The following is a 26,117-nucleotide window of genomic DNA, read 5'->3' as shown; positions in this document are numbered from 1 at the left end:
GAAGTAAACTCCGGGAGGACAAGAACCTCCCCTTTCCCGCGGCCACTGTATTCCGCATGCGTGGAAAGGTGCCTGGCTTAGTGCAGACCCCCAGCCAGAGCTGCTGAATGACACAGTGGAGCTGGGACCTCGACACAGGTCTGTCTGACACAAAGACCAAGTCCTTAACCCAACCCAGCCCTCAGTTCTTTTTCCAGGTGTTCTAACCCAGCCTGATGGTGCCCAGAACAAATTACGTCCCTCTGCTTGAAACCTTTCAGAGAGCCGAGAACAGCTCCCAGGCCCCACCCTGGGCTCTCCGCAGTGTCCCATCATGCCCGGCCACGTCTCATCCAGAAATGCTTCCAGCACTGCCTCTTGGCCGCTGTGGAGCCCTCCGATTCCTGAGGGTCCTTCTCCAGTGGCACTAGGGCTGGATTCATCCCAGGGAAGGTGACCTGACCTTTATGTGGGTCTATCAGCAGCTGTGCCTTGACACCATACCTCTATTAACAACGCTCAGGACTGCAGGATTGTCAGATCTTATAATGCTTCAGAAAGGGCTTTATGGGGCACAGAAACTGGGTCACATACACAAGTAAGAATCCAGCTTCAAGACACTAAAAGACGTCTTCATCAGCACTGTAGTAATGCTACGAACGAGCCCTGCATGAGGGTTCTAGTGGGAAATCAATGGCTAAGCGACATAGATTTTACTTTTAGCTACTTTAAAACCAATGTATATTTACACATTTTTGCAGGGTTTTTTTAGGTACCACAGCAATATTAACCTTTGAAAGGGAGCAGAAAACTAAGAAGATAAATGGTTCTTGTCTCCCTAGCGATTCCCTTTGAAATCCTAGCTTGGAAAAATAGCAAATGAGGAGGATGTTATTTCAACCGTCACCTTAATATTAAACATAATCTGTCCCTCTAGCCAGCATTTCATCACCTTCAAATACTGATCTGTGCTCAGGAAAATTTACAGTCATTTATTTCAGTAATACACTGAAGTTCCCAGGAGATTTTTAACTCTTAAAGATAAATCTTCCTCTCTCATTTTCAGTGCTGGTTATTTTTAGTAATTAATAACAGGGAGCTGCCAGTTTCACTTTAATCAGCACCCAATGTCACTTCCCCTGTGTGCACATCCTCTCCCAAAGGGGAACTGGAAATAGGAAAAGGCTGGAGAAGTGTGCAAGCAAGTTATCAGGAGACCCCAAAACACAGCTGGGGTTTCTGCAGTGTTTCATTCTTGTCTCAAACATTAAAAGAAAGATTTCAGAGTGAGAAAGGAAGTAGCTTCATGTCACATAGGCAGCATCCCCTCGCCAGTGCTCCCAGCAGGCATGTGGGGTGTTCAATGGTGGTCCTGGCCAGCACGGGGCAGAGGGTCATCCCTGGCCTGCTGACCTGCACAGCAACAGCCTGTAAGCTCAGGCCATCTGGGAAGCACGAGGTGCTGTTGGAAAGCAAGATCCTCACCCAGTTCTGGGAGGAACTGATGAAAGCTTCCTTGGCAAAATGACTTGTCCATAGAGACCAAGCCCAGCAGTTTTAACAATGTACAGATGCTGGGTCAAAACTAGACTCTATAAAATGACAAAGTGACAGTTGGGAGAGACCAAACCACTGATGTCCCCCCACTGCTCCCGCCTCCTCTCTCACATGGCTACCATCTCCATCAAAGGCCACTGCACGTACTGGCCCCTCAGAGAAGAAGACGCTTGTGGTCAGCGTCCCCTCTTCTCGTTCTCACCTCCCAACATTCAATCCATCAGCAAGTCCTGTAAGCACTACTTTCAAAATACAGCCTGAGTTACATTACATCTTCCTGTGCTGGAGTCCAAGGCACGGTCACACACTCTTTCCAAACTGGCCTCCCTGCCTCTGCCCTCTAGTCCTCGGGTCCATTGTCAATACCTTGGCCAGAGGGGTTAGGATGTCCATAAAGTCCTCCTCTGTTCAGAGCCTCCTCACAGCTTCCCGTTTCATCCAGAAGAAAAGTGAAATCCCTTCAACAGTCCGCAAGTCCTACGTGATCTCCTGTCTTGCCCTGACCCGGCAGTCCCTCTCTAGCCGTACCTCCTACGACTTCCTTCCTGCTCACTGCCACCTTAACATCCCTTGAAGTACCCAGACAGGCTCCTGTCTGGGGTCCTTACACCTGCCATCCCCTCCACCTGGAGCTCCTTCTCCTTGGTGCTCACCCCCTTTCAAATCCTTACCCAAAGATCGCCTCTCTGCAGAGACCCTCCCCAACCACCCAATTTACTACAGCTGAGCCCCCGCCCTGCTCTCTTTCTCACAGGTAAGAATGCTTTTTCTACATAACCACAGTAGATGATCTTACCAATTTCCTTAACTATGGAAAAGTATAAACAAGTATACCAGCCATAAAAACAAAGGGGGCACTGATAGATGCAATAACATAATGAACTTTGGAAACATTATGCTAAATGAAAGAAACCAGAGGCAAAGGACATGTTACCTGATTCCATCAGTATGAAACGTCCAGAATATGTAAATATGTGGAGACAGAAAACAGAGTAGAAGTAGCCTCACACTTGGCGGGATGGGTAGTGGGTACGGGAGTGATAAACAGAGTGTGAGGGGTTCCTGTGAGGTCGTGAAAATGCTCCAAATTCGACTTTGGTGATGGCTACACAAACCTGTAAATAAACTGAAAATCATTGAATCATACACTAAAGAAGGGTGAAGGGTATGGTACGTGATTAAATCTCATAAAGCAGTTTTTCTTTAAAAAATACACTTAGAATTAATAAATGATCACCTTACCATATTTGCCTCAGATGTGTTCCTTTTTAATAAGAGGAAATTTTAATTGGTCTTAATAATTATAAAAGTTGTGGTCTCCTTATACTCCTCCCCTACTTAAATTTTGTTATTTCAGAGAAACTGAGTTTTAAAGTTTTTAATTGTGACTTTAACACTGAAGTCCTAAGCCCCTCCAAGCCCACCACCACTACTCACATTGAAATTTTGGTCCCCATTTAAGTGGATTTCCTTAAAGGGGCCTTTTCTAGTTTCAGCTGGCTTTGGGTGCCCAAGACCTCAAAGAATAACCAAGAGGGTGCCCGTGGAGGGCTTGGCCTGGGCCTCGGTGGGTACCCTGGGAAGCTGGCTATTGCCATTCCAGGAGCTCTGCTCTCGCTCCTCTGAGCTGTCCACGTGATGAGCCCACCAACCTCTCCAGTTAGAGGCAAAGCCTTTCAAAACTATGATGCACTATATATTCTAAGCACTCAAGAAATAAAATGGTACAGCTTTGAAAACACAACCAAAAGCAAGAAAGACACTCCAAGGAGCTCAATTTCTGACCTCAGCTGGGAGAGTCCCAGAAAACAGTCCTGCTGTAGACTCTCAAGACGGTGAGCCAGCTTGGGCCGCAAACGATGCCTCATACCGGATGCCCCAAAGGCCCTGTGAGCCTTCCAGGCTGTGATCTGCTGAGTCACATCTTCCCAGGCTGACCAGTGGCTGTGTGTGTGAAGCTGTCCATCAGGGAGAGAAGGTCACCGGGGCTGGGCTCAGCCGTAGTTCCGTTCCTTCCCACTCAGCGTCAGACCACAGCTAAAACTCAAGGGTGCAGCAGGTGCAAAGGGCTCTGCCAGGGGGTGCTGAAAGATCAGCCCCAAATAAGCCCTTCCTAGGAAGCCCAGTGTAGTGTGCCATCATCTAATAGAATGTGATCCTAAGAGATATTAGCAAGGGGTTTCCAGTGGGAAATGGATGGACGTCTCCTTCTCCTTCTGTTGGTCTGTGCATTCATTCCAGAGTTCGTGGAATGCCCTATGAGGGGCCAGGAGACAAATAATGCAGGCTAGCTCTCAGGGGGCCTGAAATCTAACACATCGGTGTGTTTTCTTCTATATGTCTAAAGGATCCAGAACTTTCCTGGAAGAATACAAGAGGAGGGAAACTGACAACCCATAAGGGAGGGGCAGAGCCAAGTTGTAGGGCCATGGATTTCCCTGAAATGGCACAGAAAAGTCCGAAAAAGCCAGGGCCCAGGCGCCAAGGATGGGCTTCAAAACCTCTCCTCTCTCACTTTCTCTTCAATGTCACATTTGGATTCAAGGACTTTATTCCCTCTGACGTGTGCCAGACCTTAGATCGTACACCATGGGGAGGAGAGAAACAGAAAGAAGAAGAAAAAAAAAAAAAACCCAGTCCCTGGTTCACAAATGGCTCATAACCTGATCAAAGATTCCAATAAAACACAAATAACTATGGTACGAGGCGGGACAGGAGCCTGAGGAGAAGATCGCAAAGTGTGGTCGGAGATAGCAGGATACGGTTCCCAGACTTCCAGGTTTCACGGAGCAAGAAGGTATGAAAGAACTCAGAAGAGATGCTCATGGATCAGAGCAGGATTTGCAAACGGCAGCTCACGGCCAAATCAGCCCGCTACCCCTTTTTGTAAGTAGAGTTTTATTAGAACACCGCCACACTCATTCATTTGTATATTGTCTATGGCTGTTCCCATTTCCACCATGGCAGAACTGAAGAGTCGCGACAGACACCATCTGTTCCGAGAAGCCTAAAATAGTCACTATCAAGCTCTTCATAGAAAAAGTTTGCCAAACCCCTGCACTAGAAGATTCAATACTGAAAAGACATTTATTCTCCTCAAATTGACCATGAACCAATAAAAAAATCCCAATCAAATTATATCATGATTTCATTGTCAACACTGAAAAGCTGATTACAAAATGTATTATGAAAATTCAGAGCCAAGAACAACAAAGGTGATCTAACTCGGAGGAACTGTTTCCCAAATCAGCCACTCCTGGATGACAAAGACTCCACAGAATAACTGAGACGGGGCATACAGTGGGCTTGGCATGGGTCTATGTGCAGTGAGCATGCGAAAAAGTTAGCTTTTACCATTCCAGATGCGCTGTTCACATTCCTTGGAGCTATACATCTGACTTGTCTACCTGGCTAGCCCAACAAACTCACTAGTTAGCCTGTAGGCAAAACTGGAGGACTCCCTCCTAACTAGCAAAACTCATAGGCTACAGCAATTCAGATGGGGCGGTGTGTCAGTAAGGACAGACAAATGGATCGATAAGGCAGAACAGAGAACATAAGGCCGACCACATATACGGACACTCGATTCGCAATAAAGAACATTGAAGAGCATAGGGGAAAGGAGGATCCCTTCAATAAATGGTGCTGAGTCAACAAGGCATCCATATGGTAAAGGAAGAATCTTGACCCCAAACTCACACTAGTCACAGAAATCAACCACACATGTTTTAGATCTAAACATAAAAACCTCATGGTATGCAGATTTCTTAACCAGGACCCAAAAAGCGCTATCCATTAGGAAAAGATTAATATTGTGGGTTACATTAAAATTAGAAGTTTCTGCTCATCAGAAGACCCCATTAAGAGGGTGTAAAGGCAAGCCATAAAGTGGGAGAACATATCTATGACCCAAAGACTGGTACCATGTTATATATAAACTCCTACAATTCAGAAAGAAAAAGATTACCCAATCAAAAAATGGACAAAAGCCCTGAGCATACTCCACAAAGGAAGTTATCAAATGGACGATACTCAGCCGCATCAGTCATCCGTGGAAACAGCAATGATCTACTACTCCATACCCACTAGAATGGCTAAACTGAAAGGACGATCTCAGCCACTCTGGAAGATTGTCAGCATGTACAGCCAGACACAGGCACATGGTAGCTCTGCTCCCAGAGATGCGTGTACACTATATACCAAAAGACCTGCACAGGAACGCATAGAGGCACTGCTCAGAATGGCCAAAAACTGGATATATTACATTAGAATGCACATGTTAAATGTGCGTGATATAGTCATATAGTAGAATATTATATAGCAATGAAAAAGAATCAACCAGCACTTCACATGACATGGATGAATCCCACCATAGGTGGAGAAAAAGAATCCAGACAGAAAGGAAAGCATATTCTATGGTTCTATTCATAGGAACTTCAGAGGTAAAACTACCGTATCATGTATGAGGTGAGGATAGAGGTCATCTCTGAGAGAATTGGGGGAGGTGACCTGAAGAGGCCATGAGGAGCATCTCCGGGAATAGCTGATGTACTTGGTGAGCAGTGCAGGGGTCACCAGGTGTGCTCGCTTTGTGATAACTTGCTGAGCATTATGCTTCAGATTCATGCATGTTTTTTGTACATGTTTTAATTCTACTTTTGCTTTGATTTCATTGTCCCCTGTGTGGACAAAGGTTGCTAATTGTTTACTTAGCTAAGTAAGGACATGAGAAAAGCCCACCACCAAATCTCAAGTTTATTCCAAAAAGGAAAGAACATTTGCACACCAAAAAGCTCCTGAAGAAAAATGTCAGAATAAAGGAGTCCATTGAGTAAATCTGTCTTTATGAAGTAGTTTAAAATGAGGCTTTAACTACCATCTCTATGCCTACAACTCCCAAATTTTCATCTCCAGCCCCAATCTTGGCCTGTCTTCCAACTGCACTCCCATCACCTCCACTGAATGTCTAGTAGACATCTCAACCCCACCATGTTCACAAGTGACCCCCAACCTTCTGCTCAGACTTGCTCTGCACGCGGCCTTCACCATCTCTGTTGATGGCAACTCTTCTTCCAACTGTTCAGACCAAAAACCTTGGAGTGACGTCTAACTCCTCTCATCACCTATGTCCAATCTACGAGGAAATTCTGTTGATGCTGCCTTCCAAATATACACAGTCTCTAGCCATTCCTCACCATTTCCACTGCCACCTCCCTGGCTAGAGTCATACACTATATATATGTTGCACACGTGTGTGTGCATACAGGCACACAAACACTCACAAGTGGTAAGTAGTCTTCCCGCCTACAGTCTCTTCTCCACAAAGAAGTCAGAGTGATCTTGAAAACTGGAATTCAATGACACTTTATTCCTCTGCTCAGACGCCCAAGTCCTCAGCAGTGCTTTCTAAGCCTTCTCTGCCTCCTCAACAGCCCCTTGCTGTCCCTCAAACACAGCAGAAACCCCTCACCTTCTTGCCTTTGCATTAGCTGCTGCTTCTGCCTGGAAAGCTCTTCCCAGAAAGCTGCAAACTCACTCCCTTGTCTCTTTCACAGCTTTGCTTGGATGTCCCAATCAGGCCTCCTGGGAAGTACTATTTAGTATTTTCTATAGTGTAATAAGTCTCCACAAAACTAGCAGTTTGAAGCCACACCCATTTATTATCTCCATTTCTAAGGGTTGGAGGTCCAGGCAAAGCGTTAACTGGGTCCTTTGCTCAGGTATCCCAGGGCTGCAGGCAAGGTCTCAGTTGGGCTGTGTTCTCATCTGAAGGTTCTTAGAAAGAATCTGCTTCCAAGTGCATTCGTCTTGTTGTCTGGATATATTTCCTGGTGGCTATGTGGCCAAAGTCCCCATTTTCTTGCTACCTACCATTTGTGAACCACTCTCAGCCCTAGGGCTACCCTCAGGTCCTTGCCACATGGCCCTCTGATAGCATGGTTGATTTTTCAAGGAGAAAAGACTCTCCCACTAGTCCACTAACATGAAGTCATACAATGAGATCACAAGAGTGACACCCTATCATCTTTGCCAGGTAACAGAACCTAATCAAGAAAGCAACATCCCATCATCCTCAAAGAAGCCACCTACCAAGGGTAGGAATCTTGGGGGTTCTATTAGGATTCTGCTGACATAGGATCTTTGGCAAATATTAGTAGCTATATTGCCTTGCACTATACCAGGTGTTGTTCTAGGGAATCCATAAAGGTTTGTAAAAACTTTTCTTCAGGAAAACTGCGAAGTGTTAACACTTTTCAGGCTGATGGCAATATTATATCATCCCCATGTTACAGTTAAGGATGTGGAAAAGGAGGGTTGGGTAGCTTGCCCAGGCTCACAAAGTCAGTGTTCATGAGGCAGTGACATACCCGTGGTTATAGGAGGGCAGTGGCCAGACTTCTACACATGAATAGTTACCTTGTTATTTTGAGCTTCCGTGTATTTTTTTTTCTATTACCAGATTCATACCTATTCAACATTATACCCTGTCTGCTCATAGTGGTCTATTTGGTGCCCCATCCCTGGGACCATGTGGCAAATGAATAGGGTTTAAATTTCATTCAACACACCCTTGGTGGCTGCAAACCCTACGGCACCAGTTCCCAAACTTTAACATACATCAGGGTCAGCAGGAGGGCTGGAAACCCACCCTCAGAGCTTCTGATTCAGTAAGTCTGAGATGGGGCCTGAGAATCTGCATTTCTAGTAAGGTTCCCTAGTGATGCCCACCAGGGGCTAACTTTGCTGCACTCGGATGGTGATTCTCAAACCACTGGAAGCAGGTGCTCCTCAGAGTTCTTGCTGAATAGATTAAGCAGGCTAGCAATGACACCCCAAAATCAGAATTTATGGGGCAGAGGTGTAAGACCTTCCCAAGTGACTGTGAAATACTGAAGTTGGAAAAACACTTGAAAAAGGATCGTCACCTCCAAAGTCTCTTACTTGGCCAAAGTCAGCTTGAAGTGGGGAAAGGCTAAGTCCTCCTGGCCAAGAGGAGAGCGGAGAACAGAGCCGTAAATGGCAGTGGCTATTGTCTCCAAGGAGGTCAGAAGAAAACCAACCTGCTTTGTGAGCCTGTGAGAAGTGCCTTGCTGGAAAAGGAGAAGCCCTCCTGGGGAAAAGTGTAGCTACACAATCAGTTCCTGACCTCACACGGCCCAGAACTCTCTATGATCTAACCAAACCCTTATGTGTCCGCAGGACGAGCTCTGGGGAGCAACAGCTAACTGCCTTGGGGAGGGGGGCTTTTCCTGCCCAAAAAGAGACCAAATATGCAGCACAATGTGTTCGCAGGCCGTGGGGAGCCTGAGGTTCCTGTCCAAAGAGAGACCAAATATGCAGCACAACGTGTTCACAAAGATGCACGTCAGGACCCACACCTGCCGCAAGTGCTCTCTGCCTGACCAGAGGCCACACAGAACACTCCCTTAGTTTCTACAGCCGATGGCCTCTCCCCCTCACTGGGAAATCCTGCCATTGCTCCCAAGGTTTGTCTACCTGGGAGGGTGAGGGCTGCGCATTCTGCTTCCTCTGCATGCCCTGCAACGCCTTGCCTTGCAGGAAAACTTAGGTGGTTGGCCGCTGCTCCTTGCATTTCCCACACGAACATCACAGGAGGTCGTAGTACCCTCACCTCAGACCCTCAAGTCAGCAGGCTGGTAGGGGGAGCCCCAGTTCCGTTTGAAGCCAGTTCCTTCCAGGGATCTCTCAGGACACAACACCTGGACCCAACCCAGGTTCTGCTTTGATGTGTCTGTGGTGCCCAGCCAGTAGGAGAATCATGGATGCAAGAACAGAATTTGTGTTGGACAGGATTTCATTCTTACAGATACGGAAATTCAGTCAAACCTCCATGTATTTTACCATCTGATTTTTCTTCAATGCAAGTCTTCATTTCCCCTTTAGACAAGAGGGCATCCTGTGTTGTGAACACCAGCCTCTTCCCCTGACCTCGGCCTCTCCCTCCAGAACAGAGGAGGAGAAGCGTGGGCATGGTCCTGGAGGCTGAGGTGACAGGAGGGTAATAAATGATGCCAAGTGGCATCAGTTTCAAGTGGCCTTGTATCTAAAGCATATGTTTACATACAAACTGGACAAACCGCCAACCCTACAGCTGCCAGCAAGGCCCCAATAAAGCCGAGTCTCAATGAGGAAATGCAGCGGGCTCCTCAGGCCTCGGTGGAAAGAGTGGAATTCTCTTCTGACTTGTGAGAACTGAAGTCCAAGGTCTCCCAAATGAGAAGAAGACACCAGCTGGGTGCTGCGAAGAAGCCAAGAGCTCCAAGAGCTCCACTCGGAGGTTGCCATTGGTCGGCGACAGCAGCCTGTGTGCCACTCGGAGCACATGCTGCTCAAAAGATTCCCATGCATTTACATATAATCCTCACAGTCCCCACCTTACAGAAATGCCATCACCATTTTACACAAAGACCTGTGGTTCCAACAGAGTTAACATGGTAACAACGGGGGGAGATGACTTGCCCAAGGTCATGCAATCCGTCAACAGCAGAGCACAGCTCGGACACGAGCTCACACCAAACCCCGGCCTTTAACTTCTACGCTCTTGTGGAACCACCCAGAAGGGACCTCTGGGGGTCCAAACTCAGTGTTGACTTCCTCCAGACAGCCATCTTCATCAGTCTCTCCTTCCCCTTTTGTCACGCTTACACAATTTTTGATTTAAGGACTTAGCTTTCTCCTCAAAATGTGTCTGCCTGGGCCTCCAGGTGGTAGGTGACATGGCGTGGACTTTAAAATGAGATTTCCAAAATGGTAGCAACGGTGACATGATGGCCCTTGAGAGAAGGTTCACTCTCCTTTGACATCGGAAACCAGAACTCCAGCACTGGGCCCTTGAATACGGGTATCGTCTCTTCCTCAGCAGATCACTTCTCACTATGGAAGAGCCCCCAGGCTCTGGGTGGACTCCGTGCCCATTTCAAGCAGCCAGTCCAAAATTCCACTTTGGGGGCAGTATTAAGGGCCTTTCCTAGTCAGCATTCCCAAGTCACAGGGGAGAGGCTGACAACCACCGCCCGTGTTTAAGTGACGGTTCTGTGCACCTTGGCCATTGCAGTGACTTTCCTAAAGCCAGCCTGGAAAACAGGGGCCTCTGGTCTCCCTTTGGTATTTCCCTCCCTACAGTCTCCATCCCTAATTCTTCTCACAAGTTTCAGCTCAGACTGAATCTTTCAAAGAGGCTGACAGAATTATTCCCCGCCCTCCATAAATGCTTTATTAGCCCCACTACATTTTCAAACCAGGCTTTAATCATAAGAAGCCAAGAAAGACTTTTTACCCTGAATAAGCTGAAAGCCTGAATATTGATTTGTGATTCTCTGAAGGAAACGTGGGCGTCAGAACAGGAGAGCAGTAAAGCAGGGTACAAGAAGAACCTTAGGGGGGTAAAATGAGAACAAATGGGGCAGATTCTCCCTCACTTACAACCTCCCCATCCTCCAAAGCTAGACTCATCTCTCGCCCTCACCACCCGCAGAGAGAGGGATCTATGCCTCCCTCTCCTTACCCTCCTGCCGGAGACAAAGCACACAGCCTTTTGCAGGGTTACAGATGTTTTTACTGTCAGGCCTCAGAGGAGGGAGAGAGACCCAGAGGCACTGACTGAAACCACACGTGTGTTGTCCAGACTACGGTCTACCTGGCACACACATCTTTCATTTCTGTGTTGCTGAAAAGCCAGTGCAATTAAGTGGTACATCAACCGATCCTGCAACTCAATGTGGGACAGTGAGATTCTCAGCCTCCATGTGTTTGCCTGAGAACTGTTTACACCTAAACTTCACCTAAGGGCCCTTCTTTTCCTTTGTGGAGCGATCCCACAGGACCAGAGAGCACCTATCTCCTGGGCTGACTCGGTAGATGTCACCTGTCTGCAGGTCATCAAAAGCAGGAGAAGGGCAAATCTGCAAGCTCCACCCCCTTTGCAGAGGCAGCCGGAGCAGTGGGCGTGTCCTTTCTCTCATTGGTCTTTAAAAACACATGTTTATTTTCTGTTCTCCAGCTCACGGAAGTCCTCAGCAGCTCCATCATTACGCTATTTGGGGTGAGTGTAAGCCCCATAACCACAGATTTCTACAAACACAACAATTTCTGTGACTCAGCATCCTAGGTCGGGCACGTTTTATCGCTTGAGAAGTTTATGACCCTTAAAAGTGAAGCACGGGCTTCACAATTCTTTAGGCCACCAGGGAAAAGATAACAGGAAAGGGTTCTTCTTATTTATTGCTGGTCTCATTTATCAGTGACCAACCAAGAAAAGCTGTGAAGCCTCTGACGGCTGCCTTCTGGCTTCAACACGGCCCCAAGGTTCTATTCCCAAGGGCCAGTGGCCACAAAGGAACTTTTGTTTAAATGGAGGACATCCAGGATGGTACCACTTGACAGGGTGGATTTTTAATGAACCCTTAGTATTCGGGGTAATGAGCTGCTGCCGCTGGAGCCTTCCTAACCCAAGAATCATGGGCCAGAGAGCTAACCTTGGGCCTAGAGCAATAAGTCTTGTGCAAAAAAGCATGTGCTCCTTTGAGACCCTCCAACTTTCTCATGACCTTTCTTGCTGCCCTCAAAGGCAAGTGGCTGGTCCTTCATGCCAAAGTGGGCAAGAGGGTCCTCCTAGGCCTCAAGACAATATATTGACGGGGCTTTATTTCACTGGCAGGCCAGCCTTCTGAATTAACCAAGTTACAGCCTCCCAAATGGACCCAAAAATAAACTGTTTTCATATAAAATAAAGTCTAGGAATTAATTCTGTTTCAGAAGAGAAACTGACCGGCTGCTAAAATGTGGCTGCAGCTTTCTTTCACCTAAATGATTCCATTTCTGCAGGCCAACCAAGAACAAAGGCTCTTTTTCTGGTCTGCTGCTGTTTCTACGTCTGTTACTTTCCATCCGTATCACACATTTGTGTCTAGCTGTTGCTTCCGTAGACCCCAGTGATTCTCCTTGAGAATCAACTCTAGTTTAGGATAGCATATTCTCGTGTTCTCTGTGAATTGTACAATCTATCACCTCACCTGGCTTGGGCACAAGAATGACCATCTAAGTCAGAAAGGGTGACAGTTGGAGAAGTTACTCCCAGCCCCATTCAGAAACTTCTCAGAGGGAGACTGAGCTTTCACCAGAATCCTGTTTGAAGGTTGCCAAGGTAATGTGGCCTCCTGGTTTTCAGAAAACAATCTGAAACTAGGTGAGAACAGCAAAAGGTTGGCTTGTCTGCGGAAGGGCTGCTACACAGGCGATGACATCACGGCTCCAGGGACTGATGACCTTTAGCATCTCCTCCCAGAACAGCTTGGACCTGAGGGTAAGGGACACAGGTAATGCCACTGAAGGTCATTCCAGGACTTCCCCCCTGCCATGCACACATGCACTGTAATACAGGCCCTTCTGAAGGCTTGCCCTGTCCTGCCACTCCTTCTGCCATGTCTGGGACCAGAGCCCTTGGCAGAGATCTTCTCTGCCAGTCCCTACTCCATTAACACTGAATTTAGATCGTAAACTCCATCTGCCAAACCTGGCATAGCCCCTGGGTGGCTTCCTTGAGGTCACCCAACCTCAGGGTGGGAAGCCATAGCCAACTGACCCCTAATACTGCTGATGAGACACTCAGCATATTCAAACCTTTGGTGGAACTCTGGGCTTAGAAGGGCTGCCCTGTGGTTCTAGAAAATTCCATTCATTTCACAGTGGAGATCACCCTTCAGCAGGGGAATTCAAACATTTTCCATCAAGGTTTTGGCCACTAACTGAGGACAGGGGTAAGACTCTAAGAGAAGTGAGATATTTCCATCTGAGTTAATGGAGCCCAGAAGCCACGAGTAAGTACTCTGTGCATCACCTCAAGGCCCGGGGGTTTCCCTGTGCTGTGGCCTTCACACGAGCTGCTGAGGCTTCATTTCCAAAGAGTCACAAGCAACACAACCTAGTTTCCTGGCCACTTTTGCCCAGCAGTCCCTCAGAATGCAGATTTGCACAAGGAGATAATTTTCAGGAATGCGTTCAGCTCTCTCCAGAGCTTGGGGTACCTATAGACCTACAGCTGCCGAGCAGGCTTACCCTGCAATAATGACCAGCTCTGGGCCTGCGCCTGCTCTACTTTGGAAGACACCCAATTGGCACAGAGAGAGTTCCTGACATGCTCCAGGGTGAGTCTGGTCCAGTCCCTGAAGCAAAGGGGATAATGAAGAACAGACTCAAGGTTTGCTACTGGCGATCAGAATGGAAGACGCTAAGGTTCAAGATGGGAGTAGGAACCAGGAGCAGTTGCCCACACGTGAAAGCCAAGAGGGCAAAGTCAGGAGTGGCCACAGCAAACCCAAGACTGGGAAGGGGTGGGCCAGGGACCTTGGGCCAGTCCAACCTTTGCAGACAGCAGTGTCCTGTTAGCATGAGCTAAGCCCCACCTTCTGCCCCACGCAGTGTGAGAACTGTCACTCCCTGGCACAAGTCAGCACCTCTGCCTTAACATCTTCAACCTCCAGCCCTCTGAGAAGCAGACAGCTTCAGTGGGTTATGCATTTCTCTCCCCAGCCCTGAGATTCTTTGGTGTATTTCTTTTCCAGGGAATAAGGTGGACTGGAAAAACATGCCCCAAAGCATTTGGAAATATATTGGGCATCCTTATAAATACAAAGCTGAGCTCTCGAAGCTAAGGACATTGACTGTGGTAGGCTGAAAAATACCTCCCACCCAAAAAGGCCTCTAGAATGTACAAATGCTTCATTATTTGGGGAAAAGGTCTCTGCAGATGTGATGAAGTTAAGGATTCTTGAGGTAAGAGACTATTCCAGACAATCCAGGTGGGCCCTAAATACCATCACGAGTGTCCTCATACGAGAGAAACGACACACACAGGGAAGAGAAGGAAAATCGTGGCCATGGCAGCAGATATTGGAGAGAAGCAGCCACCGTCAAGGAGCGTGAGAGGCTGCAGGAAGCAGGAAGAGGCAAGGAGCAGTCTCCCCTAGAGTCTGGGCAAGTGCAACCCTGGGACACCTGGATTTCAGTTCCACGACACTGATTCCAGACTTCTGGCCTCCCGAACAGTAAGAGAATAAATCTGTGCCATATTAGGCTACCAAGATTGTGGTTGTTACGGCAGCCACAGGAAACTAATACAGCCACGAAACATACCAGAAAAGAAGGACCAACATTGAAAACCAGCCACACCAACACTTGGGCTGCTCAGAGGCATTTGTGACCCTGTAAAATGTTATTACAAGTTTCCACGGCACACGGGGCAGCTAACAAGCCCGTAGGTTATGCTGGGACAGTGGAGTTAGAGTCCGAACTGCAGCACGTCACACGTGCAACTCACAAGCCAGCTGCCTCAGAGGACTTCACTGTCAGGAAAGCAGGGGACTTTGGAAAAAGTCATGCACACAAGCAAAGTTTCCCAGTCGTCGCCTGAGAGGGGAGAGAGGCTGATCTTTCTTAATAGCTTCTTACCAAGTCTGTCCTCAAAGGTTTGGGTTCAATTTACAATACCTGGGGTTTAGCCAACTCCCCAGCCCAGAAATTCATGTTGCCTGAGGTCATGATATCTCCCAGATAAGACCCCAAACATGAGAATCAAATCCAAACTTACAAAGTGCTTGAGGTAATAAGCTATCTGCAACATGAGTCGACAGAAAAACAGCATTGTATCCAAGAATGCCAGAAATGGATTATCAATTCCTTTATTTATAAATGTGATTCAGAATGATAAACATAAAATCAAGAGCAATGGAGATAAATTTTGAAAAAAAAGATCAGCTGGAAGATTTGAAAACTACTCAAATAGAACTCCTGAAGGTTTAAAAAAAAAAACACATTAAAAAACTGACTGCCTGAGTTAGGCTGAAGATTAGAAATAGCTAGAAAGAAAATTAATGAACCAGAAGATAGTTTGTCAGTCATTATCCAGAATGTAGCAGAAAGACAACGATGGAAAATAGGAAACAGAGGTCATATTGAGAAGCCCAATGCAGGTCACAAAGGAATCGCTAAAGGGGAGGAATAGAAAAGATGGGAGTGTTCTGACAAGTAAGTGGCTTAACATTTTCTGGAACTGAGATACCAATCCTCAGATCTGAGAAGCTCAAGCCCCAAGTAGGAAAAATAAAATTAGATCCACTCCCAGATACATTGTAGCGCAACTACACAGCTTTCAGGACAAAGATTTTAAAAGCCAAGGCATTGAAAAAGCAGATCATCTACAGAGAAATGACTTCCAGATCAAGAGAGGCTGATGACAGCATAAGACACCAGAATACAAAGGAGTAGCATACCCAAAATGCCAAGAGAAATATAAGCTGACCTAGAATTTTATACCCAGCCAATCTCATTCAATAACACAGGCCAAAATAAAACTAAAAATTTTGGAGGTCCTTCTATGGCACTCCTCCTGTGGCCAGTCCTGGCCTGCACTGCAGGCTGGTCCCAACCTCTTACGGTCATCTCAGCTGTCGCTGGCCTGGTCTCTAGAATGCAACTCTCCCTTCCTGACCCGCAGTGGGGGCACTGCCTGCTGGGGGTGGGGAGGAGCTGTGAAGGCTCTCTCCCTAAGACACCGCTGCGTTTTTCACCTGTCTCAGCGCTGTAGGTTTCCTCTGTGCTTACAGAGGTGCAGGCTGGCTTCCAGGCATAGAGTACACCCCAGCTTTGCCTCCTGGCTCCCCATCCTCCACAACCCTGGCTAAACCAGTTTCTAGTTGCAACACCCGGTCCATCTGTCCTTGGGACAACTGCTTCATCTGGAGCTCTGATTAGGTGGGAGACTTTGCCTTGCCTGAAACAGACTTTCCTGTTTTCCCTGGTAGACTTTTGGGTCTCCCACAACCCTGAGGGGTGGCCCACATGTTTCTTCTGACCACTTCCTGGAGTCCTTCCACCCCTGGTGCTCTTGAGCAGAGCTGCAGTCACCCCAGAGATTCAGAGGGACCCACCATGTAAATTCATTTTAAAGTCACTTCTCACCTAGGAATCAAGGCCAAGACCATGGCCTTTTCAAGTTACCAGGAGCACTTCTGCCTCAGACCAGCTCGCAACCCCTTTAAGTCTCTCCCACAAATGGTTCTCTTCCTGTGCCACATCACCCCTCCAGCTCCCTCCCATCTCCCTCTACTCCTGTCCCCAAACCAGTCCTCTATTCAAATGTCCTTTCTTGTCCTCACTATGGGGAACCAAAAACGACTGCAAAAAGATCAAAGATTCCAAGCTTGAGAAGTCCTGACATGCGCGCAGAGCCTGCCCTGGCTTTGCCTTCGTCCTCAGACAGGGGCCCACTAGACTGCTCCTCCCTTCGGTGTCCAAGGCTGGCTCTCCCTCCAAGTGACACTGACACTAGACCCTGTAGATTAAAACAAAAGGCAAATACAGGCAGCAGAGAGGACAGCTGGTGTAAAAGACTGAGGACAGCACGGTTACCTTTCCAGGAAAAGCCCAGACTATGTCTGACTCATCTAGTTTATTCCTTACAGCCTTAGAAAGATAGATGGGACTGGGAATGACATGAACTAGGCCTGTCCCGGGTAAGCTGGGTCCAAGGAAAGAACAAATGTTGAGTTTGGGATTTTTTAAAACCACAGCAACTAGCCAAGGGAAAGAAGTAGCGACTTCTTAGTGGTCAGAAAGACGTGACCACAAGGAACATTTAATTCCTGTTGTTACTCACCTTTGCCTGACTCGGCAGGAATAGAGCAGATATGCTAATAAGAAGTAGTCATGGTGGTGGTGCTGTGACCTGAATGCCTTTGTCCTCCCAAAATTCACACATTAAAGTACTTGCCCAAGGTCACACAGCCAGCGAACATAGTAACTGGGATTTGAAGTGAGTCAGTGAGAGACTGGCTGGCTGCTGCTTCTGCTATAAGGACCTGCAGGAAGCCTGGGCTGCTCACCAGCCAAATGCACACATTCCAACACTGTAAGCACCCAATGTCTCCCTATTGCCTTTCCCTCAAACAGGCACCATCAGTGGGAACTTCCTGAGGTCAACGTATGGTCCAGGTGTGTTACTGACGACACCTGCCTCCTAAGGAGATCTCCAGGTTGCTGAGGGAACCCTGCCAGCACCCACCACTTAGGCCATTATGCCCACAGGTAGACCTCTTTCGCTTTGAGCGCCTGGAGTTAAGAGGATTCCATTTGATCCACCCAAAGGACTATTGGGATAAATTGTTTTCCCACTGCCCTTGATTCCACATGCTGACTTGAGAGCTACGAAGAATTAGTCTTGAGAAAGAGAATGAGCGTGACCACAATTCTGCTTTGCCAGATTCCACTAACACTGTTTTATTGTGTTGACAGCTTCTCATGAGGATGACAGCCTGCAAAAGGACAAATGACGTGGTATAAAACAGATGCGTCAATGTCCTACTTACAGATGAAAACTGCAATGTCACCAACCCCATACACAGTTTGCAGGACTCACAGATGACCAAGATGATAGTTCCCGACCTCAGGAATCACAGCACAACACAACACGTTATGAATACTATTGTGGAAACACAGAAGACCTAGGTCACTCCCCCTTGAAGCTGAGGGTGGACAGCATCTTCAGCAATTTGTTGCTACAGTTCCCACTCATTCAGCAAACACGCATGGAGCTACGGACTGACCCACAGCTGACAGTGGAAGTGAGGAACCTGTGCATGGTTTCCGAGCTGCCCCTAGAAGTGTACAAAACAGCAGTCCATGTGCTAAGGGCTTGTCACCTTCCTGTCCTCTCCTCTCTCCCACCCTCCACCTTGAGCTGGGCCTAGATTCATGCCATATCAGCCAAACATTCACAGCAAAGTAACCCTGTGGAAATAAATGCTTCTCTCCCAAATGAGATGGGTTGGAAACTGCCTAGAATGACACAAGGGGCAGTTTGTCGAGTCAGAACCTGGGGTAAGAGATACAGTACCCAGGGGCCATGGCCTGCAAGATGAGGTCCCCTACCCAACAGTCAGGCCAAGGGGTAAATCAAGAACCCTCAGCAGAGACATGGCCACATGCCAGGTCAGAGGGACATCCCCGTGAATCATTCTGGGGTCAAGGAAGAAACAGACAAGAAGAGATACTCAGCAACACTGAGCCCAGCAGTCCACCAGCCTGAGTCTGTTCTGCCCATCTCTGCAGAGATCTCCAAACCCTCCACAGAAGCTGCAGAATTGCCATTCTGAGTACCGGCTGTGGGATTGGGCTGACTGAGGTTTAAGTCCCAACCCCACCAACAGCTAAACTTTACTTGTTAAATGGAACAGGCGCCCTCCACCTGCAGGGTGGCCACGAGACGGCAGTAGATGTGATCTTGCCCAGCTCAGGTGCTATAGATCCGGGCACTCAGTGGGAAGTCCATTCTTATTGGAGCATTCAGATCTACTCCAAATGCCTCCTACCTGAAGCAACCCCCACTGTGTGTGTATGTGTGTGTGTTGGGGGTCGGAGAGCCATGATAAAACCAAGGCACCATTCTACATAAAAGGTGCCAGCCAAGGAAGAATCAGACACAGCCAAACTCTCAGGCTTGAGCCCTTTCTCACCGCCCCTCATGAATTCTGTCTACCCCCATCTGTGCTACATATGTTGGTCCAGGGCAGGAATCAGCATGCTTTTTTCTGCAAAGTTCAAGACAAGATATATTTCCAGCTTTGCAGGCCACATTGCCTTGGTCACAGCCATTCAACTCTACTGTTGTAGCACAAAAGAAGCCACAGATAAAATGTATGTGAATGGTGTGGCTGTGTACCAATAAAACTTTATTTACAAGAGCAAGCAGTGGGCCACATTTGGTTTGAGGGCCATAGTGGGACAACCTCTGCTCTAAGGTTTGTGGGTTTATCAAGTTCCCAAAACCAGCAAACAGCTGAAATGGGAATGGATGAGAAAGAATTCCACGTTCTTTCCAGGGCTCCACCGGCCCTTCACAATCTCACTCCAATTGGGTCAGAGCTCTCATTGGCCCCGCCCATGCCCAATTACACCATTGCTGCCAGGGCCCATCCCTACCCTCCTAAACCCAATATGCCCTTATGCCCCCATGTCCACCCCACTACACATCCTTGACTGCTCCATCTCTCAGGCATCAACTTCTCTTAAGACATGAGACACTCACAGATACAAAAAGTTAACCCAAGTCATCACCAGGCACCACAGGCTTGAGAGATCAAAGGCACGGCTTGAGCATCTGACCAGGGTTCGCCTTCCCCTTTTCCTACTTCCCAGGTGCATAAACCTCTGTGTGTTTCCCTTGCCTATATAAATTGGTTAGGGTTTTTGAAAATTAAATAAGATGATTTATATAAAACATTTAAGAAGGGTGATTCAAAAGATGGAATCATTAAAAGCCACATACTGCATAATTCTATTTTCCTCAATGTTCTATGTATACCACTACCTACATCATTATCCCCTTGAATAAAGACCATGACTTTCCCTTCAGACTCTGTGGTTCTTGGCACTGTGCAGAGAAAGCACATCGTAGGTGCTCAATGAACACCTGTGATTGATAGCTACCTCTGACTCAGGACATGTGATTAACACTGCTGTGAGCCCCTGGAGCCATGTATCATATTCACACCCATTTAAGATCTCATTTGTGGTGCCAACAGGGCTACAAATGGCTGGCTGGAGATGTGTGCATGTCTGCTCTCAGTCCCGTTCACCTCCTAACTTGACTGAGAGGCCAACTCTTCCTCTGCACATTTCTTCAGGGAGAGGTGCTCCTTTCAGACTGCTGATCATTATTGCTCCATGTTGCATTGCTCTCTTGCCATCATGGACTTTTTTAATAGACACATGGGATTTCATAGCCTGATTTAGGCCTGGGTTCCTCCAAAAGCTTAAAGAACAAAGCACCGAGGCACCTTAGAAATCCAATCTGCCTTCCCGTGGCAACTTCAGAGAAGCAGAAAGATGGGTGAAACCTTGGTCCCTGCAAGCCCCTAAGCCCTCCTTCTCCTGCAGAAGTAAAGGCACCTAAGTCATTAGGGAAATTCTCAACCTTCTTCACAAACCAGAGTCCAACTGTGGCAGAGAGGAGGGTGTTAACTGCTTTGGTCTTCTAGAAAATGAGGTAGCTGTACTACTCTACAGAGATGCCACGACTGGCTGATGGAGGGATGCTTGCACAGTGTCCCCCACAGCCCCTAGAAATAGTAATGAATACCTGGCATTCATGGTGCTGGCTGGGCACCAGGCACTATTCTAAGTCCTGCCATGTGCTAATTTATTTAATCACTGCAATGGCCGTGTGTAGCAGCACCTAGTATCCCCATTTTACAGATGAGGAAATTGAGGCACAGAAAAACTAAGTAATTTGCCTGAGGTCACACAACTTGCAACAGGTGAAGCTGGGACACCTGACAGTCCAGCTATAGAATCCTCCTTCACCACTCCACAAGCCACTACCTCTGAGGACACATCCCGGCCTTAGGGCCTTAGAAACCAGCTCAAGTTTGTCTTCTCTGCTGTACGGGGCTCCTCTGGGCTCACAGAGTCTAAGACCTAGGTGGACCAAGTCCAGTACTCCTGTCCTGCAGCTCAAGATGGATACCCCAGGGAGAGGGGTGGGGTCTACACTTTCCAGTCATGCAAACCACCCAATGGAAACGTCAGCACCAGCTCAGGCCGCCAGGCTCCAAACCGAGCACGCTTCTCACCATCTGCCAAACTCACAGCCAAAATGCCCAATAACACTTTAACACCCAGGAAAGCCCTGGAGAACACGTGGCCCTTTTCCCAGCAGGAATGAACTCCGAGAAAGCAGGGAAACAGCCGTGACATGAGGCCAGCAGAGTCCTGTGTGACTCCGACATGATCGTAAGCACCGGTCTGCGTTCCCACCACAGTGGCCATCTGCACCAAGCCACTCACACTCCTGGTTTCCCGTGTGACCCCACGTGCAAACTAGCAAGATGGCTGGTGCAGAGCAAGGCTGCAGCCCACAGCAAGTGCCCCCTCCACTAGAAAACGTGAGCCTTTTGGAAGACAAAGCCATGAGCAAAGGCTGATGAGGAATCCCCACAGCAGAGCCGAGAGCTGGGAGAGGCTGCTCAGGGCACACACAATCCTCAGCGTCTGAGCCACTCCAAGGGTGCCCACCGAGGCCTGGCCTCCGCACCACTGTCAGCGGCAGACAGACACAAGCTGGCGGAAGGACAGCTAGTCCGAGTCTGGCACCTGCCCGCAAAAGACAGCCAGAGCCACCACCTGACGCACCCCCTTCACCCCCCAGGGGAGCCACAGAGGAAAGCAACGCGGAGACAGATGGCCCTCCTGCCCCACGCCCAAGCCATACAGTCAGTCTCATGACACGTCCTAAGAACTCTCGAGTGAGTGCGCCAGGTCGAATCCCAAATTCACATCAAGGGAAAGATGGGGCCGACAGACACACAGACGCACGGAGGTCTTCACTACTGGTGACCGTGGACATCACCCCACTCCCCACAGGACACCCTTCCTACCGGCTTCCATAAGTTGGCACTGCTGTCCGAAGACGTGGGAGAAGGTGACTGGGCCGGGGGCAGAGCCCGGTGTCGCCAGCGTGGACTCCATGGCCTTCCTGGGGTCTTTGGTGCTGGTCCCGGGGCAGCGTCCAGACCCTTCAGTGTCCAAGCGGAGGGCAATGTCGCTGGTCCAGAAACTGTAGGTCTGAGGCTCCCTGTCACTTCCAAGAAAATGTCCCCGCCCCCAAAGTTTATAGTTTATCTTCCTCCTCCCACCAGCTCGGTGCAGTTTTTCTCAAAGACCCATCAAGTGAAAAATGAAACCCTGTATGGTTCGGCGGATCTTGCTAAAGGAAACCAAAGTTCTACCCAACAGGAGTTGTTTCCTCTTGTCTGGGAGGGGTGACTGGCACTTGGTCCCCCACTCTGCCTTCCCGGGGGCACCTGGAAGGACGGAGTCCACTGTGCTGCTCAGGCCCCAGCCGCGACCCAGTGCCAGCTGCAGGAAAGGCTGCCAGGCTCCCTGCGCCGCCTCGCGGGGAGCAGGGCGGGGGTGAGGCTGCCCCAGGCTCCCGGGAGCGGCCCGCAGGCCTGGGTGCTCCCCCGGCGTCCCGGGGGCCAGGTGCAGCGGCGGCACTGCAGCTCCCCGCCGAGGCGTCCCTGGTTCATCCTTCACTCCGGATGCCTTCCGCGTCCTGCGTCCCCCTCCTCGCGGGCCTCTGGGGAGGGGAATGGGACATGGTTAAAGAGCCCCTGATCCAGCCTACTGCAGCCGGCCCCCCAGCCCGCACCGCCACCCCTTTTCCATGATGCAGAAGGGATGTTACTTGGAGATCTTCTGGATGCAGCGGGAAGTGCTAACTCAGCCTAGCAGGCTCCCGGCTGCTGTAACCTCTTCATGCCCACAGCCCAGGAAGTGCCAGACGCAGGAGAGGAGAAAGCCAGCGAAAACATCCAAATGTCAAGATGAGAAGAGAGAGAATGACACACATCCCACCTGGCACTTGGGTCATGGTCTGGGTAGTTCATCTTTGCCAAACCACATGTACTCTGTGCACAGAACAGTCAATCCCCTGCTCTAACCTTAATGGGGCAGTTTCTCTGGGAATGGGGGAGGGAAGGGAGAAATACCCTCCACGTGATTACAGCAGCTGTTTCAGCAGGTGCTGTGTCTTTACTTTGCTATCCCATCTGCTGATCGCAAAGGTGCTAACTTGACAGACAGACTCTGCATCATCTCCAACCAGCATTTTGAAGACTTTCTTTGGGGTTCTGGCTGGAACACTGGCAGGATGCTGGCAGCACCACATGCACCAGGATGGAGAATGTGACACAAAGCTCCCATGGGTTTCCCCAGGAGCACTTTGGTTGCAGAGCCGTTCACCTGTTCTGTATGTAAGATACCGAGGTGAAGTCTCAACTGATTTATGGGCCAGAAATGCACTCAGACAGAAGTCTATTCCATTTTAGCTCTTGGCCAGCAGGACATAGAGCCCAGTGAAGTCTGGGGGGTAACCTGGGATGGCTGAGGGAAGGAAGAGGGAACACTTCTGAGAATTAAGTGGCGTGTGCTTGATGCTGGCGGTTTAAGGTAGCTTGAACTATTAAGTATCCCTCTTCTTGCATGAAAGAGGTTCTTCTCCAAGTCATGAAAGGATAGGACATCAGAGACCATTCCCTCTGACAGCTGGAGTCTAAAGTGATTGAGGACTAAGATCAGATCTCTTGACAACTACAGAAACCCCATGCAAGATGGGAAATGGTCCTGCTCCCAAGTACGGATGTCTGTGTAAATTTTAATGCACCCTTGCAATGGACTTCCACTAAAAAAAAAAACCCCAGGTGGGTTATGAGGAAGGGAGGGATGAATAGGAGCAATACAGCCTATTTGGGGGGCAGTATCATTCTCTATATGACACTCTAATGATGGACATATGTTGTTATGCATTTGTCCAAACCCACAGAATGTACAACATCAAGACTGAATCCCAAAGTAAACTATGGACTTTGGGTGGTAACGATGTGCCAGTATAGATTCACCAACTATAACAGATGTACCATCTTGTGCGGGATGCTGACCATGGGAGAGACTATGCATGGGAGAGGGCGTACGGGAAATCTCTGTACCTTCTGCTCACTTTTGCTGTGAACCTGAAACTGCTCTTTAAAAATTGCCTTTAAAAAAAAAATCCAAGGGAAAACCTCCATGCACTAATTCAACCTACAGATGTCTTTTGCTTGGAAAACCACATTTTTTCTCCTCCCGTCTCTGTATACCTAGCCTACTGCTTCTCACCGCCACACCGTGGGTGATACGCTAAACCAACCACATTTTCCTCTGTTCACTTAGCCCCGAGCATGAGTTGCCTCCCGCATCCTGCTACTGTAAGCGCCACAGTAACAACGCCCCCTACTGGTTAGTCGTCAGTACCTCATCCAAGTCAGGACAGAATGAGTAACAACCACTTCGTAATTACACCGGGATAAATGGCATAAACTCGGAGGGATGGATCTGTGCAGGAATTTGGCTACACACCCAGGAATGGAATTATTCAAAGTTATACACAAATCTGATCACATGAAGTGCTGCCAGGTACTACTCCAGAATGGCTGAGCAGACTTACAGTCTCACTGGGACTGCTCAGGGGTTCCCACTAGGAAGGTGGGCTCTCCTTGACAATCTTACTAACCACTGAGTTCTCATCTTCAGGAAATTTCCTGTTCATAGACTTTGCTCATTTTCCTGGTCATTTTTCTGGTTTCTCTCTTTCTTGTTGATTCACACAGGCTCCTTTATTTTGCTCGATATTCATTTAGACCTTATCGGTATCTTCTCCCAGTCTGTCATCTGCTGTTAACTTTGCCCATGGTGTCTTGTCTTTACTATAAACACTCCATCTGAATGCGGTCAGATCCACTGCTCTTTTGACGTACAGTCTGTTTTGAAGGTCTGGTTAAAATAGCCTTCCCTACTCCCAGGCTACAAAGAGGGCCTCCTATATAGCTTACCCTTTACACTTAGGCATTATCCATCTGCAGCCTACTTTCACATCTGGTATAAGGCAGGGGGTCCAGTTTTGCTTTTCTCCAGATTATGAAACAATTTTCCTGACTGTGGCCTCACTATTATTATCTATTAGGTTTCCACAAACACGGATCTGTTCTTGATTCTTGCCCTCTCCTCTCTGTTGATTCCCCCATACTATCCTGTCAATGTTAACATTTTAGAATTAGTGACCGGCATTTTAAGAAGTCTGCATTTCAAATTTTTCAAGACAAGTCTGATTTGACGGTGATGAGCCCACGTGTCTTTGGCCAGCAATCAGCTGCAGCAACAGATTCCCCCTTTGTAGGGGACACATGCCCTCCTGTTGCAGCAAATCTGGTCTGCATTCATTTACAACACAAGCCTATTCCTCTTAGAGATATGTCAGGTATTAAAAACATATCCAAAGATACAGGCCAAAAGAAAACCGCACTAAAGAAGACATTAACTCACTTCCAGATCTTTAGTTACATCCTTGCTAATGAAGATCACTTGCTACTTGATACCTGACACCATGTTAGCTGCAGTTAGAACAGGAATGGGGCATGGGAAGAGGTAGACGGAAGGAATGGGGAGATAATGAGAGAAACAACACCTAATCTATTTGCTCCTGGTAAACACAGGGAATGACTACCCAAACAAGTGGGAAAACATGCCACATTGTGAACTATAGATCATAAAAGGACTTGTCACATTCCAGTACAGGTGCAGGCTAGCACCTGTGGGGAACCCTTTAAGGGAGGGAGTATTAGAGCCCATCTAAGAAGAGAAGTGGGCTTTGCAGCAGAAGGAAAAGAAAGAGTTGGGAGTGGGGAAGGTCGGCACAAATGAGTCATTTGGGCAAAGCTAGTCTAAATATTCTGTTATACTGGAAAGGTTTTAAAGTCCACTTCGGGCTCTCTAGATTAGGAAGGATATAAATGTCCTCTACTTCAAATCAATGGTCATAACTGTATCTTTAAGATCTCTCTTGGTACCTTTTAATCCTATAGACTCTAAATTGACCTGCCCCAGAGGGCTGCCTTGACTTTGCTGAGACTCATACTTCCAGAAGACTTAAGAGCCAACTCTCTGCCACTCAGGCTCAACCTATCCACTGTTAC

At 48.2% G+C, this 26,117-nt stretch overlaps 1 protein-coding gene across 5 annotated transcripts in view; it reads right to left on the bottom strand.

Moving 5' to 3' along the window:
- The window catches only part of KAZN (kazrin, periplakin interacting protein), a 1,058,126-nt gene extending 1,035,578 nt beyond the window's left edge, over nucleotides 1–22,548 (bottom strand). For 2 of the 5 annotated variants that reach the window (XR_012129999.1, XM_036999587.2), the window contains exon 1: nucleotides 21,987–22,536. Coding sequence is in view for 4 of the 5 variants with exons in the window: in XM_036999587.2 (XP_036855482.2) it covers nucleotides 21,987–22,077 (91 nt within the window). In the remaining variant the exon portion in view is untranslated. Of the gene's footprint in view, nucleotides 1–21,986 lie in introns of all 5 variants that reach the window. The other 3 variants (XM_073233240.1, XM_073233242.1, XM_073233243.1) reach the window with 2 other exon arrangements.
- Nucleotides 22,549–26,117: the final 3,569 nt, after the last annotated feature.

This window comes from Manis javanica, chromosome 4 (assembly GCF_040802235.1).
Source record: "Manis javanica isolate MJ-LG chromosome 4, MJ_LKY, whole genome shotgun sequence".
Classification (NCBI taxonomy): domain Eukaryota; kingdom Metazoa; phylum Chordata; class Mammalia; order Pholidota; family Manidae; genus Manis; species Manis javanica.
The sequence above is the reverse complement of the archived record's forward strand: the minus strand, read 5'-3'. Positions and strand labels throughout refer to the sequence as shown.